The 16,118-nt window shown below is 40.2% G+C and overlaps 1 protein-coding gene across 1 annotated transcript; it reads right to left on the reverse strand.

The window, feature by feature from the left end:
- Nucleotides 1–14,603, reverse strand: ptpdc1a (protein tyrosine phosphatase domain containing 1a). Its single transcript, XM_067588412.1, has 10 exons — nucleotides 14,369–14,603; nucleotides 9,194–9,277; nucleotides 6,609–6,780; nucleotides 6,122–6,202; nucleotides 5,818–5,936; nucleotides 3,343–3,480; nucleotides 1,706–2,832; nucleotides 1,118–1,303; nucleotides 601–711; nucleotides 1–516 (listed from the first exon to the last, which is right to left on the reverse strand). The coding sequence occupies exons 2-10, from the start codon at nucleotides 9,267–9,269 to the stop codon at nucleotides 409–411; spliced, it is 2,118 nt and encodes a 705-aa protein (XP_067444513.1). The 5' UTR covers nucleotides 9,270–9,277; nucleotides 14,369–14,603; the 3' UTR covers nucleotides 1–408.
- Nucleotides 14,604–16,118: the final 1,515 nt, after the last annotated feature.

Consider the following 16,118-nt stretch of genomic DNA (forward strand, 5'->3'; position numbering starts at 1 on the left):
CAGTGTAAAAACATCTTTTGGTTTAAATAAGACCCCCCCTCCCAACAGCTTAAACAGCTGACTTACACATTTAAATAACATTTACATCATGAGAAAGTTTCTCAGTCATTTTCCTACTAACAGTTAGCTAATAAAAGCGACATCTAGTCCTTCACAAATATTACAGTGGAACAGACAAACTGAGCACAGTGGCACATAAACAGAGAATGGCAGTGCTTAGAGGCTATTAAGAGCTTGAAAGAAAAATGAAATGCTAAACCTTCATATTACGTAGTCTTCAAATATCTTGAAAGACTAAAGATTGGCAGATCTCAGCAATATCTGATGTTAGAAACTGGCTTAAAACACAGTAATGCCCAAAAATGAATGTGGATCCCTGTTTGTGACTCTTCTTCTTGTCAGACTGGATCAGGAGTCTTCATTCTCCTCCACAGCTTTGTCATGCAGCTCATGAAGAATTAGAGTCAGGATTGCTTTCAGTGTCGTGTACAAAGACTTCTCTGAGGCAGGGTCGATCTTGAGAGGAAAGAAAAAAAAGCAATCATGGGTTAAAAATGCACATCTTAATATATTCAATATACATCTTCTGTGAATACTCACCTTAGTAAACACTTTTATTGTTTGGTTCAAGAAACTAGTCTCCACGTCTTCAGGCATTGGCAGGAGATGAGCAGCACAGTCGAGGATACACAACAAAGTGAGCCGATGACCCTGTCGGGAAGTATGATGCTATCAGATTACATCACATTTTAGCTTCACTTTTAACAGTATTTGGATGTTTCCTTTGGTAACAATAACAGTATCACATGAGTCATTTGAATAGGAAGACAGTTCATTAACTGGGTAAATGATTGCTTGTAATGATGTATTTGGATAGCAGACTGAATATTTTCCTACTGTCTCTTCTGGCAGAATGAAGTCATTTAAAACTTTTCCAGTTTTTTTCAAAACTTAATTGTAAATTGTCAGTTGTGCTCTTATGATTTGTGCCACAATCACGCAGCCCTTTTACAACTAGCAGTGTTACTGTACACCAAACTAAACAGCTGGCTGAAACAAAGCTGTGACTGACCATGTAGATGATGTTTTGGCTGATTTGACGACTGAACACAGCTACCTTTTCCAATGAGTCGAGGGCGTTCTGTGGGTTAACGTTCCTCTCACTGAGGGCTTTCACATCCTCGCTGCTGATGACGGGATCCTTCAGCTGCTCCAGCCACGACCACATCAGACTGGATAGAACCAGCGGATCTCTCTCCATATACAGCCTCTCCCACGCACCCTCTCTGGAGTTGAGCTCTGTCTGTGGTTCATAACAAAGAGCACTCTGACAATGAACTGATTGAAATGAAGTAGCAATAAGCAAAAAAATACAGGTTTCCATCAGGACTAAACAATGGACTGAAAATGTCCTGCAATCATGGTTCTTTCTGTTACACAGTCCATTGATAAAAATGAACACAATGGTCTGTTCATGTTTGTTTTTGTAAATTGGAGCTCTAAATTAATGTTGTATGGTGTAAACTTGAACATACTCATACTCACATTGAACTGTGGATAAAAAAATGAAAACTCTGAATATGAGCTAAGCAAGATAAAATCAGTGAAATGTGTTAAGACATCAAATCTTAACACTGCAGGTAGGTGTAGTACTAGTCCACACAAGAGTAGAGTGGATCAGATATATTTTAGATGAGCAGCCTACCTGCCACATTGAGACTTTGGAGGGGAGGTCCTTGTCTGCCAGGTCCATGACCAGAGCTTTGGCCACCAGCAGGCGTCTGCCCTCTGGGGAGAGCTCAGACTGAAGGGTAAAGAAGGGAACCTCTGTGATCTGCCCTCCGCCTGCTCCTCCACCTGCTGACACATCCGCGTCCGGCTGCTCCTCTCTGGCTACCAGTTTGCTCTTGGTTGACAAAGCTGGCAGTGTGGCATTACAATGAGCTTTTCTCCCCTGCTCAGACAGATCAAGAGACAAACTCTGATGCCCCTTATGAAGCTGCTTTATTAAAATTGAGGATCTGGTGTCTTGTTTTGCTTCTGAAATCGGGTCCTGAATGCTGCTGAAAATATCCTGAGGAAAGAGGTCACAAAACCTGGGTGCGTTACGAGCTGTAAGGCTGCTATGAGACAAGGAACGTTTGATCAGGCAGTTGATTGGCAGTTTGTTGCTCATCAGACTTGCCAAATGGTGCTGCCGTGCTCCGAGTTTGTGAAGGACAGAGTCGCTGTAACTGAGGCGCTTGTTGTTGGACAGAGAAGATCTCAGATGGCTTTCTGCATCCTGCTGCCTCCAGAGCGGGTCGAGGTCATTGTCACTGGCAAGAGGTTGATCGTGAGGAGGTCTGGACTGTAGAGCTGGTGGGCTGAGAGGATTAGATGAACAAGGTGGCACAGGGATCCCCTTCCCTCTCATCTCCTTCCCAAGCTGCTGAAGGGCCTGCTGAGACACAGTCTTCTCCACCTCGGCTGTGAGGTCGGGGATCTCCAGCCATTCGTCCTCGATCACCATCTGTCGGTTCGCTGCGATGTCGACGAGGAGCCTGCACACCAGCTGGACAATCTTTGGCACATTCTTCATCTGCCGCGCCTCGTAGCCGTGCAGCAGGTGGCGCTGCCGGGTAAGGTACTGGGACAAGGTGACGGCGCTCGCTTTGGGTTCTGCGCAGGAGAAAACACTTCTGAGAGGAACCAGGAACTGAGCGAACTCCCTGACACACAGCAGCTGGCCTCTAGTCTGGATGGAGTTGGGCCTCTTGGCTCGCACAAACAGGATGGCTTGGTCAGCGCTCATCCGGGACGTGAAGACCAAGTAACACGCCAACAACACGCCTGCATGAGGAAAAACACAAAATAGAAAACTGATATTTTTACAAGCATGAATGAGGATCTGAGCCTGTCAAGTGTTCTGTTCAGGCTTATACAGTATTAAACCTCTAAACAAGTCAGTTAGAGACTGTGTCCAACTCTGTTTAACATCACTGTGGGTCTTAACTATGCAATTTGGATAGGATGGATATGATACTAGAAGACTGAGGCTAAAGCTGCTTGTTCAAGGCAAAAAGTCAGCATCATCACCAGCAGATGATCCAGGTAGACGACGTGGAAATTAGCAACAGCATTGTTCTTGTATTTCAGAGTAGAGCTAGTTAGACTTAGTATTGTGATACCTGAAGGCTGTTTCATTGTAACATAACCCTGTTCGGGTGCTTCACCCGTGTACACATCAACATGTAAAGCTTGACAGAACTGTTGTACCTTGTTACAGTTGATAAGCTATGATTGGACAAATGCTGTTGGGGGATGGTGTTTAGTAACTGATTCATTGCTGGAGTTACAAACCTGTTCTTCCAAGACCGGCATGGCAGTGGACAGCCATTTTCCCCTCTTGGACAGCGAATGACATGACTTTCACCATGTCAAGGATTGTAGTCAGAGATGCCACACCATAGTCCTTCCAACCAAAGTTGTAGTAATAGACTGAAATACACAAATTCAGAAAAATACTATTTAACACTGAATTACGAAGTTGTTTGTTTAAAATGACCTAAGCTGGACATGAATTGAGCAACACCTACAGCGAGATAAGCAGCCTGTGTTGATACTGGAGGTTCAACAGTGTTCAAAATGCAGCTGATGCTCTGATGAGGTGACTTGGGTAAAGATCTCAGGAGAGCTTGTTAGGAGGAGGAATCAAGCCTGATCCTCTGAAGACATATATGGAATCCCTCAGTAATTACTTGGTTACTAGGGACCACATCACATTCCGGATGTAGGCAAAAATACAACACTGATGGTGCTGAGGAAAATGTTCAACCTACCTTAGTCTCATCTAACACCTGCTACCACTCTCATTCAGAATGCTGAGATACTGGGGGGCAACATGTGCAACAGATGAAATGTGTTATATAGAGATTCATTTTCTACCACTGTTCTCTAGTCATGCTGTCTCCTCTACACCTTGTACAAATGTGTGTAGCTCTGAGATCTCCCTAATACAGATCAGAGTTGCACCACATATCTATAAATAAATCCATAATTTAGTTTAAATATTAAAGGTAGAGTCAGCAATTCTAATCCAATACACTTTTTGTCAAATTCAGTGAATATCTCGTGACGGTGCGCTAGCTGTCTGTTCTGTGTCTGCGCTGAATAAAAATCCGGTGTTCATACACAGCACTGGCTCTGTAAATGGGCATGTAAACACTGCTCTGAGTGAGCCACACGACACTATTCCAGCCAATTAGCAGCAAGTGTTCATGCTCGTGCACAGGACAGGGGGAATTCATTGGAGCAGCTGTCTGTGTGAGGACATGAGAGGACATTGAATGGTGGGGGAGGGCTGGTGAACTGGAGAGAGGGAGGCCGTGGCCAATTCACATAGAAAGTCTCAAACCGTGTGTTTCTTTTATACTCCGAGTCTGTTTCTGTTGTGTTTAGAGAAGTGTAATATGAGCAGACAGCTGTTTAAATCACACAAATATCTTCCTCCAGAATGACTGACTCTACCTTTATGTCCTCACTACTTTTTCAGTGCTTCCTACTGCAAAGGAAGGTTTCAGCTCATGACTGCTTTACTAATATGTAACTCTGTTTCTAAAAATATCTGTGGTAACACAAAGTCACCACAATATTGCAACATGTCACAAAACATCCAAAATAATGGTTTTAATGGAACCAGAGACATTAATGGACAAGTTCATCTGCTATCTCCTTAATGCTAGCTGTTCAGTTGAGCCAAATTATTGTGTTACTTTCTTTAATGGTACATAACAAATATTTCTCCCCGGGTTTAGAAGTATTATCTTATGTCTGGTTAGTCAGAGAGGTGGTGAAAAACTGTTATTAACATCTTGTTAAGTTATTAAAATGAATGCATTTGCAACAATTAACATATCCAGCAGATATGGAGCAACATTATCATTCATTTGGATTTGTGTTTTGGTCCACCTGGTGAATGTAAGTCCAATATTCACTCTCTTTAGCTTTGCTTTGGTCTCCACCAATATCCTGAGGGAAATATCTGCTAAATGCTCCACTATGTTCACCAGTTAGTCGCTAACTCTGTCTGTCTGCCATTTGTTGTTGGGGATGTAGTGTACAATATGCAGTCGGAGCTTTTTTTTTGCAAGCGCTGCCTGCTGCTGCTGGAAATGAGGTTGATGAAAGCGAAGTTACAGGTCCAGAAACACTAAAACAATGATCCAAAATAGGCTCTGTAAACCTGAGGAGGACTGTAGAGTGACCCTTTTCACATTATCCTCAGTCATTTGATCAATTGTTAATAAAAAAGAAACATTGATTAGTGCAGATTTAAGGCTATAATGATATAACTTTTATAAGCAGTGGGACCAACTTACAAAATGAATTCAATTTTTACACCATTGTTTTTTCATGCTGCATTTTTGTCAGGTAAAAATGTCAGTCCATTATCTGTCACTCCATTATCTAATCTTCTACTCACTTACTGAGCCAGGTTTTTTGTAGTAAGCTAATTTTGTTCACTGGGTACCAGTCACCTAAGCAACAGTTACATCTAGCAGTAGGTAAACATTAGGTAACAACTAAGCTCTGAGAACTAGTATGAGTGATACAACTAGCACTAGTGTTTTGAAAAATGGAAATGTGACACTATACATAATTGCATTAAAATTCATTTTCACAATTTATATCTCCATTGCTTCATGTTTACATCACCAAAGACACCCAGGATTTTGTTTTTTTTTCTGAACTTTGATGTAACCTTGTCTGTAAATCAAATTACCACTACATACAGTGTATCCACACTGGTGTGTTTCACTGTTTGATGACACTCACTGCCTGCTTCCATGAAAGTTTCAGGTCGATAAGTGAAACCGCTCTCCTGCTCCAGTGGGTTGCCACAGCTGGCGTGTTCTCCTGGCCGCTGCAGGTTAATGACCGTCTTCAAACCACACCTGAGCACAGCAACATGCCCCAGTCAGTGTTAACGCAACAGACCATAACATCCACTGACATCTGACAGCTGGAGCAAACCATTCACCCAATCTCCATTTCACTCATTTCAATCTAAATGTTAATAAAGAATCACATGACAATACATCTGAATTCAAACACACATGAAAGAAGGAGACTACTGTACCTTTGAAATTGTTCAATTATATTATATTTCTCTATGATTTCAGTGGAAGGCCTTGCCATAGCTAGCAAGTTGTCAGTAATCCTGTAAGTGGAGGATATTAAAAATTAGACAGTTGAGCAAAATCATAAACATAGGTAAGTGTTTGATTAGGGCTGTTTAGCAAGAGAGGGCAATTTCTGTGCTTTTACTTTATCACAAAGTAAAAACATGACTTTCAAGAGCTCAAGATACCAGGAGAGACATCCAAACACCCTGCAAACATACTGATGCTCTTAAACTACAAATCTCACTTATTTTCCATTTTCCATCAATTATTCCATTTTAAAATCAGTGACATGATCATAGTGCAAAGCAAAAACCAGGACTATTGACTTGTCATGGAACTATTGATGTGGACATCAGTGACCCGCATTGATACAGCACAGCGCTGAGGGGAAAAGAACATGAGCACTGAGGGCTGTATGAAAGGCAGTGGAGCCCAACGTACCAGGACGAGTACAGTCCTTTGATGGCTTGCTCCTCATCACTCCAGCGAGAGGGGTTCTCATATTTACAAGCTTTCCCTCCACAGGCCATGGAGCACTGCATGTGACCCGGGATGACATGCCTCAAGGTCTCCCCCATCTTGGTGTACTTTGCTGTAGGGATCCTCGTGTTGGCTGTGGAAAAATAAAACAAGCTAATGAAAAAACAAGCAGACATCAATGCTTGATCCAAACATTAGCAGCTGAAAATTCTCTATGCTAAAACACTAGCTCAGTGTTGTTACATCTCCTGGTCTTGCGTTCAGTGAGAGGCTGAGTCTGGTTCACGCTGACAGCCACCATCACTCTCTGGGAGGAGGAGGAGAGGATCTCCAGGGCAGAACTCCGTCTGCGCTGCAGGACCTTCAGCAGGATGTCCGAGGCAGAGTGCCTGCGGTCGTGTCTCCTCGCGCTGCTTGTCATCTCCCCAGCTAAGGAGTGCCGGCCTCGCTGCTGCTGCTGCTGCATCTTACAGTCCGTGCTGTGCTGCTGCTGCTGCTGCATGCAGTGCGAGCATCTCTGTCCTAACAAAGACTCCACAGCTCTGTGCCCATAGTGAATCATCACAACAATCACCCCTTGGCAAACAGGGGCAAATACAACCTATCAGTTCATCAGCAGCATTTGAAGTGTCACCATGACAACCATCTCCAAAGTCGTCAGTGGGAGGTAGATGGGGGCGAATGTTGCGCGCACACACACACACACACACATCGCACAGATCTGAGGCAGGTGGCTTGTAACTGAAAGAGGAAAATGTCGTAGCTGCTTGCTTAAAAGGATGTACATCTGGTGGTGAACAGCCTCCAACACACAATCAAACACAGAGTAGACAGTAGACACAGTAGACAGATAGTTTATGTAACACAAAATGCACATAGATGTGAATAATACTATTATCTATGTTTATGTAAAACACCATTTTGAAAACTGCTTGTAATTTTCTAGGCCTGCAATTATCTTTTTATTATAAGATATTGATATTATGTTTGATTCATTCTTTTCTTTTTGTAACAACAGTGATTTAAAGTGATTTATTATAAAAATGATTGTTTTGTCGGCCCAATAGTCAATTAAATGATGAGCTAATAAAATAAAATTAAGAAAAGTAAGAAAACAGACATATTTTGAAAAGGCAGAACAAGTAAATATTTGTTATTTTACTTGATAACGGACTTTAACAGTAAATCAATTCTTATAGTCATTCTTCTACTGATCCACTAAACTCATTTATATGCTTGTTGTTTCAACACCAACATTAAAATACTACTACTTTTAGTTGCTACTACTTCAACTGTAACAATAAACAGTAATAATTACAGTCATTATCTTATTACATACATGCATAGATTCATTTCTGTACTTGAATGTCAACGACAGAGGAGCTGTAACAACAGGAGGACTTGTACCCGCCGGGTTAAGACATGTAATTGTAACGCTGATATTGTGTTCGAAGCTAGCTCAACAACTCAGCAGCCAGTCCATCAAACTGAAGCCAAAAGGTGAAACGATACTCTTGACTCACTGCGGCTCTCAGTGTGTGGGAGCAGCAGGCAGACTGACTAAAAGCAAAGACGAGAGACGAGACAGAAAGGAGATGACTGGCTGCACAAGCTATGATCATAGAATACATAGAAGATCAGCAACAATACAATATTCAGTTTGCATCTTTTCAATCTGTTAGCGGGTTATCTGAACTGTCTTTTTAGAAAGGACGTCGACGTCAAGTATATAGTACGATATTTAAGAAATCATGATTGGGTTTTCTTTTGTTTATTAGTCAAATGTGTCAATTAAAATACAACATATAACAAGAGATATTTTGTGTTTTATTGTTACCCTCCACTAAGCACCAGTTTTAAAGATGGTCAACCAGTCAATTGGTTCCAGTGGAGACTAACCACACTGAAAAGATTTTAAATCTATAAATTATACAAATTTTTCCCAGAATGCATTATTAACATATTCAATCTCAATTAGGATAGCCAATGATGGCATGCAATAATACATGACTGTGTCTGTTTTATTCATCACATACATATACAGATGTTTCATTCACTGAGCACTGGTAACCACTATCAATACTGACAAGATACTGCTGGTTATATTATTTGATGTAATATAAGTGAATAGGTTTTCTTAACCTGTAAACTGCTTTAGTTATTATTACATATCTTAGCAACCATTCTAATGAGATAATAGACCTGCGGACCACTTTTAAGTCATTAGTATACAATATCAATTTTGTGGACCTTACATACCATAATAAATCAGTTTTGTGCATAAAATCTGAGATAACATGTATGGTATGTTTCACCTACAAGTTTTGTCTTGATGACAAAGCTGCCCTGCAAATTGCCAGCTCATGATTCCAAATAGAATAAAATCTTGTCTGACTTCTGTTTAATTTCAACATCATCATCATCATCATCATATGAACAGGTGACAAAACTTCACTGAATTAAACCATTTTAAGTCTATAATCCTGTGCTTTGCAAATAAAAACTGCAGCTTTGTGTTGTGTGTATGTGTTGCAGAGCTCTCCTACCTGTCTCCATCTCTCCACTGTGGGCTCCACTCATGGAGTAAGGCAGGTCACTCAGTATGCTGACACCAGCTGCCATGGTAGGGGCTGAGAGGTGTGGATAAACATTGTGTCAAAGGCAGATTGAAAAAAAAAAAAAAAAAAAAAAAAAAAAATCAGCTTACAAGCACAAGCTAGGGTTGTGCTGATAGCGCAAACAGTCACAAGGTGCACAACACAAATGAGATATGAGGAGCGTGAGTGGTGTTGCCTGGCAGGATAACCCAGGAGAGAAAGGGAAATGTGCAAACTGAGCCACCATGTCAGCAGCTCATGTGTCAGTCTGACCGCCGCACCTCTGGGAGCAGCTGGGCGTGGCCTGGGGACAACAGTGGGAGCGAGGAGCACATTCGAGATCCAAGGTGCTGAGTTACAAACAGCACTGACTTCAGCATCACCCACACGAGGCAAGTGGAGAGGCTTCAAGATGAGCATGCACAGCCTCATTAGCTCCCCTCACACTGAGCCTGGAGGTCTACCTGCATATTTCATCAGTTGTTGTCTATAGTAATATCTTCAACTGCTATAGGCTAGTTTTTTTATTAGGCTAATTCCTGCATTTTTAAGAGACTGATGCCACATGTATCAATTATTCAGATGAACACATCCACCTGCTATTGTGTAACTGCAGAGCAATACTTCTTGACTTGCGCATTTGATTTATGTAGCCTGATATCAGAGTTGTGTCACAGATCACCCAGAGTGTCAATTTAACTCTGGGGACGTGTTTCTCACGTTTCACCCACAGCCCTAATGGGCTTCATCACCTGTGCTGACTGGTGTTGCAGGAGTGAAACTCTGCACCTTTACAGCTCTCTGCCTCACTGTGACCCATTAACAATTGAGCAGGATCTTCACATGCTAACTTTTTGATGGGCAAATGATTCCTTGACCTTTGCCTTTTCCTTCCTCTTTGATAAAACTGTTTATGGTGTCAACAAAGAGAAAGGAGTCTGCATGATCACTTGTACTTGATTGCATTCAGACAGTTTCACAAACTGATAGCATTAGCACTTTTCCTAACTTATCAAAAATCTCAATGGTTATTTACATTTAAATATTTTTTACCCTCATTTTCCTCTCTACTCTTATGTATACCTGTATGTAGCAATTTCATGTCACAAAACACAGTTTCACCTTGACTCACAAGGTGAGACTCTAACCCTTCTGCACTGTGAATGTGCAAACTGACAAAACTATGCTAATGCTTGGTTCATGTTCTTGTGTGCCTGCTAGGAAAATACTGTATATTCAGTAGAGGCATCTGTTGCATTAAACTAGTGTTGAAACTACTGCCTGATTAAATGATAAGTCAACAGACAGAAAATATGATTTTGATAATCATTTACTTGTTGAAGTCATTTATAAAACAAGTCTTGGAGTCTACAGCTATGCTAGCAGCTCTCTGAGGCTGCACATAGGCACAGCAGTGCTTTGAGCTAAATGCTTCTCTCAGCATGCTAACATGCTCACAATGACAATGCTAACATGCTAATGTTTTTGCAGGTATTTGCTCATAAATCAAAGTTAAGGCTGCAGTAATTAGTCGATTAATCAATAAGTCGATCAACAGAAAATTAATGCAACTATTTTGATAAACAATTAATCATTTAAGTCATTTTTCAAGCAAAAGTGCCAAACATTTGATGGTTCCAGCTTCTTAAATGGGAGAAATGGCTGATTTTCCTTGTCTAGCATTAAAGTACATTCAGTATTTGGGGGATTTGGTCTGTTGCTTGGACAAAAGTTGTACAAAATTGTCATTTAACAGCATTTTCTGCAATTTCAGAGACAGGTCACGTTCAGGTCACAATGTACTACAGAGTCAGGCTCCTGTAGTCTATGAATAATTGATGGTGTAAAGTAAGAACCTGTGTTTTCCATCCACAACTGTTTTTAGACTTCTTTTACATTGTAATCCACACTTCTTGTTACAAACTGATATGGCACCAAAACATAGTATGACAGCAGCTGAAGTGCTTCCAATATTGTGGCCGGAAAGACACCTATCCAATCAGTTCAGCTGGAGCCTGACACCACTTGGCAGTGTTTATAGGAAGCTCTTGGTAACAAGGTGGTGAAAGAGAAGGTGTTCTTCATGACCAATGTGACGTATGCACATCAAATATTAACAATTACATGAAAGCGAGCTAATTGCAGTGACCAAAAATAAATCCCTTCAGTCGCATACTAAGACCAAATTAAATTAACTTAAATGCTTTACATATTTGTGGTAGATCCATAAGCTTGTGTTGTTTCCACTAGGAAGCCAGAGTGTTGGTGGATATGAGAAAATGGTGTGAAGGCTGAGATATCTTTCAGAGATGTAACTAATGAGTGTGGGATGTGAGAGGCATTTCCACTGAGTGTGCTAATAAAGAAATATGGCCAACGAGATGGTGCTTTTCACACTATGTTTAAGCTGTGACAATGTGTTTGAAAGAATTCTAGTGAGACAGAAAGCATACCAGCCAAATAAATGGTCTTCATGACACTACAGCAAGGATATGAGTCACAGTGGCATGAGTAGAATCCCACTCTTAACACAGTAAATGGGGAGTGGGATGCTAAGTAGTGCTGGTATTTATTCTGTGGCTAATGAGCTTGTTAATTGTTCTCCCAGGTGTTCATTCAGCAAGAATGCTAAAACTAGCCTAAATCCAGCAGAGGTCTAGTGGTGTGTTTTGATAATCATTTGACAATCAATTCCCCTCACCACCTGGTAGCATTGAACATCACACAAGTGATGAGATCAAATATATCGCCCTTAAAACCAGGTGCATAAGTCTGTTTGTGTTTAAATGTTTGTGCTGAGTTGAAATATCTAGAAAGCATGATTTAGAAATTACAGGACATTTGTGCAGATAGTGCAGAAAGGGTTGATTGCAAATGTTTCACTCATGGATTTTGTTCAGTGTAAAGTAAGCAAATGTTTTACGAGGGATATTAGTTACAGGTAAGGAACAGATGTTCTCAATAGCTAATCAAGTGAACAGAGCAAATAATAGCTCTGTCCCAATTCAGGGGCCGCATGCTTTGAAGGACGCGGTCTACAAAGGCGTGTCCTTCGTAGACCGCAGAGGCCAAACCGAACATTGGTAAATGAGACAGTCTGGTCTACAGAGGATTTCTTATTTGCGTCACCAACTGTTTCCACCCTTACCCTTGCGTCACAAAGCGCCACTCTTGTCTCCTAGCAACCTTAACGGCTGCAGTTGAAAATCAGGACACACGATTGAGCAGATTGACAAACAGGTGTTATTTGGATAAACTGACCACATATCTGGATTTTAATTGCTTACTTTCTTGCTTGAAAAAATATTCAAACTTAATAAAGTGACGTAATAATGGTCCTAGAATGAAAATGACAACAGCTTAGCCTGGCTAAAAATCTCCACCATCGCTGCTGGTTGGTGTGATGACCGACAAGAGGTTAGAATACACCCTCAGGGCTGCATTACTTCATACTCTCATGTTAGACTGAGGGCAGACTGGACGCTACAGTGAATAACTATCGCCTCTTGAAGTACACAGTGGTATTAAGAGACAGGATGGGCCGTGGCTAGCTGATTAGCATGCTAACTTATATAACAGTATATCTCTGCAACACAATACACAGACGTCTTCGACATAGTGTCAAAACTGTTATTTCTTCACATTCTGTTGATAATTTTAGTTAATTTTGGAGTGTTTTGAACTAAAATTCGTACATATAGCACCTTTAAGTTCTAATCAATTGTAATTGTAATTGCAATAACTCTGACATGACATACACTAAATGCGGAATGAAGAAAATAAAAGCTCAGCAGACAAAACATTAGAATTAACAGCCAGTCAAACTAGAGGAATCTTAAACAGCAGATATGTGACTATAATCCTTTGATCACTCACTATTCCCCATATAATAGACTCCGTTCTATAGAGACCACTTTGGACTTTTAACAGTCACCATCATTTTGCGTCATCATCAAAGACTAATGTTGAATGATATCTACTTGATTTGATTTGGACAAGTCATGGAAGTTTCATATTAGCTTCAGATAAACTTTTCAATACATTTTTGCACAGAAGGACAGCGAATTTTGGTCCCCATCACTTACATTATAAGTGCATTATGAAGGGATCTTATAATGGTCTGTATGTACAGGAGGAATGATTATGGCAAGAAAAACATATTTCAATGTTCATTTGGGCTCCTGGCTATTGTTTTAAGACAGACTTGAAAAGTTGTAGACCTGTCCTGTAAGGGCACAATAAACAATAAGCAAATAAAGTGCACTATATAGTAAACAGGGAGTGATTTTGGACAGAGCCTAGGATTTGTCATAGCAGATCATAGCTACATTTAAGTGTGCCAGTTCAAAGACTAGGTACTGTTCATGTTGACTTATTGACATGCCTGACTGGAACACTTAAATGGGTAATAGCCCTCACTAAAGTTATCAGGTACATCTGTGCTTTCGATATGACAGAGGTCTAAATAGGAGCAAAAGTATTAACAAATCTTAGATACCAAACTTCATATTTTAATGCAAGTAATCCAGATGATGGTGACGGAGAACTGGTGCATGCATCAACAGAGGTAAAAGTCCATTCTTTTAAATCCCAGTATTTATGTCACATTTTGCCGATACTGAAGAATAATATTACAGTCACTGCTCGGCGTGAATAGCCCTCTTTATAATGACACTCCACATACTCTATCACCTCCTCTGACTGCAAGTAAAAACGTGATAATATCATCATAACGCTGCTCCTAATAACCCGACAGTGTCTGCTGTATAGCAGAGAGATTGATGCTGTCATAGGTTGCTTGATACTGGTTCCTCTCTTCTTATTTTCCACATCAACGTTTGTCCAGTTCACTCAGCTAATAAGCAGGTTTTTCTCTTAGTGGCTTCATGTCAGTTCTTTGCGTAACGTTATTTATGTCATATCTTAGTTCACATCTCGTTGGTTTTAAAGTCGCAACATTTCTTTATGCAGGGAGAGAATAACGTTAGGTTGTGTAACATTAACGTTAGCCCTGCAGCAGGGTGTCTGGTGCTGATGCTGCAAGCTGCAGACTTAAGGCTAATTAGCTTACAGTACTGTGTTAAGTAAAGCTAGCATAGTAGCTTTAAAAAAGGCCTAACTTACCTTTTTCCTGTCCTCTGAGTCCAGGGCTTTGTCTAGAATTTCTGACATAGCCAATTCATCTCTCTGAAGCCATGCTTGTTTTATCGTTGGCACGTAGCAAAGCGGTTTTTTCCTCTAGCCACATCATTTGGTCAGCTAAGTGAAGCTAGCTCACTAGCTAACTTAGCAACCTGACATGTTGTCATGTAGAACGGTGCCGTTGCGTCACGTGACCAAACAACCGCTCCGTATGCACATTTTTACTATCGTCTGCTGATAGTTTGGATTTATTCATCAAAAAATACTGAACCTTTGTGCATGATTAAAATTACATTGATATAGTTTTAACAGGACAGTGAAAACAAAACTTTTTGGGTCTCTGTGCAACAACTCTATCTGTATTTTTATTTTAAAAAGTGATTCATGATTAGTTTTTAGTGATTAATTCATCTCTAAATTTTAATTCTTATACTTTGTTTTCAATTATTTTGTTTGTTTGTGTTCCTCAAATGATTGTAAAATCCTAGTAATCCAAGATTAAGGAATACTGTGGTACTGTAGTTACATACTCTTGCAGAGACTGAGTCTCTTGACTTTATAATGACCTAATAATCATCATCTAATAATGATCATCGTCTTTTTGTGCTTAATGGCATTTTATTTTATGCACTTTGTTTTTGTCCTTGTGTTGACTTGTCCAATTATCATCCTAACACATTATGAAAAATATAAAGTTTGCTTTTCACTGTTGTTTGTGTGTATGATTGAATTCTCTGCTGAGGTAATATGTCTGAAAGAAAAGGCTCTCCTCCAAACCCATGTAGTAAACCCAGTGCTCAGCCTGTAACTAAAACACTGCTTCTGCTGCAACTGGCTGACAGGTCCCAGAAAAAAGAGGACTGTTGCGTGAGGGTATTTCTTTATTATGAGGTCCTCTGGTGCAGCCTAGTGGCTGCTGATTCAAATACTGCCGTTGAGTTGAATTATAAATGACTATCTGGAGGCTATGGAACAGAAAACTGAAAAACAACAATGGCTGACAGACAAGTGTGGACCACATTGATCATTCAAACATCTGAAAATGTTTGCTTACAAAATGCAATTTGAAGAACTGTAATAAGCTTGTAATCAGTATCAGCAGGCTGTAAATTTTCTTCTGTATCAAAATAAGCTGTTACATTGATTCTGTTACACTGAGTGAAATACAGGCTGCATTCATGAACAATCAGTGTTGCAAATCAGATAATTTACCAGTGTGGATCTGGTGACAAGATGGATACATTTACAGAATTCCTTTTGGACATCAAGCGGAAATTTAAGCATGATGTAGTGACCTCTTTATTTACATGTTTTACAAATTTGCTGTCTTTAACATTGACATAACCTTTCAAAAACAGTCAATATATCCTTTTAAAAAGCTTTATCTGTAATAGAATTAGTGTTTATTTTGATTAGACTTTTTGCTCATCATGACACAGCTGTAAAATAACAATAAGTTAGTTACTATCTAAAGGCCCTGCACACCTACACAGGTGTTTTCACTTGATGTTGATTAGACCTTTGCACAGTTTAACATCGTGCAGCGCTGTGCTGGAATATACATGATGTTACAGAACCCCATACACTTATAAGAATGATAAAGGTGTCATTTGTTCTACCGTGATGCGTTCAACAAAACTAACAAGAAAGTGAGAGATTTCGACACAGTCTGTCCTGAGAAGAGGTGTCACCCGGCAAAATAAATGGAAACACCTGTGTGAGTGACCATAGT

Source organism: Thunnus thynnus, chromosome 4 (genome assembly GCF_963924715.1).
Source record: "Thunnus thynnus chromosome 4, fThuThy2.1, whole genome shotgun sequence".
In the NCBI taxonomy this organism is placed as follows: Eukaryota; Metazoa; Chordata; class Actinopteri; order Scombriformes; family Scombridae; genus Thunnus; species Thunnus thynnus.

Bases quoted from the DNA above. Each gene is read 5' to 3' on its own strand.
- ptpdc1a (XM_067588412.1), bottom strand. From the start codon at position 9,269: ATGGCAGCTGGTGTCAGCATACTGAGTGACCTGCCTTACTCCATGAGT. The intron at 2,833-3,342 runs GTTTGTAACTCC...TTCCTCATGCAG, and splicing joins TGCCGGTCTTGGAAGAACAG to GCGTGTTGTTGGCGTGTTAC. The intron at 1,304-1,705 runs GTAGGCTGCTCA...TATGAACCACAG, and splicing joins CCAAAGTCTCAATGTGGCAG to ACAGAGCTCAACTCCAGAGA.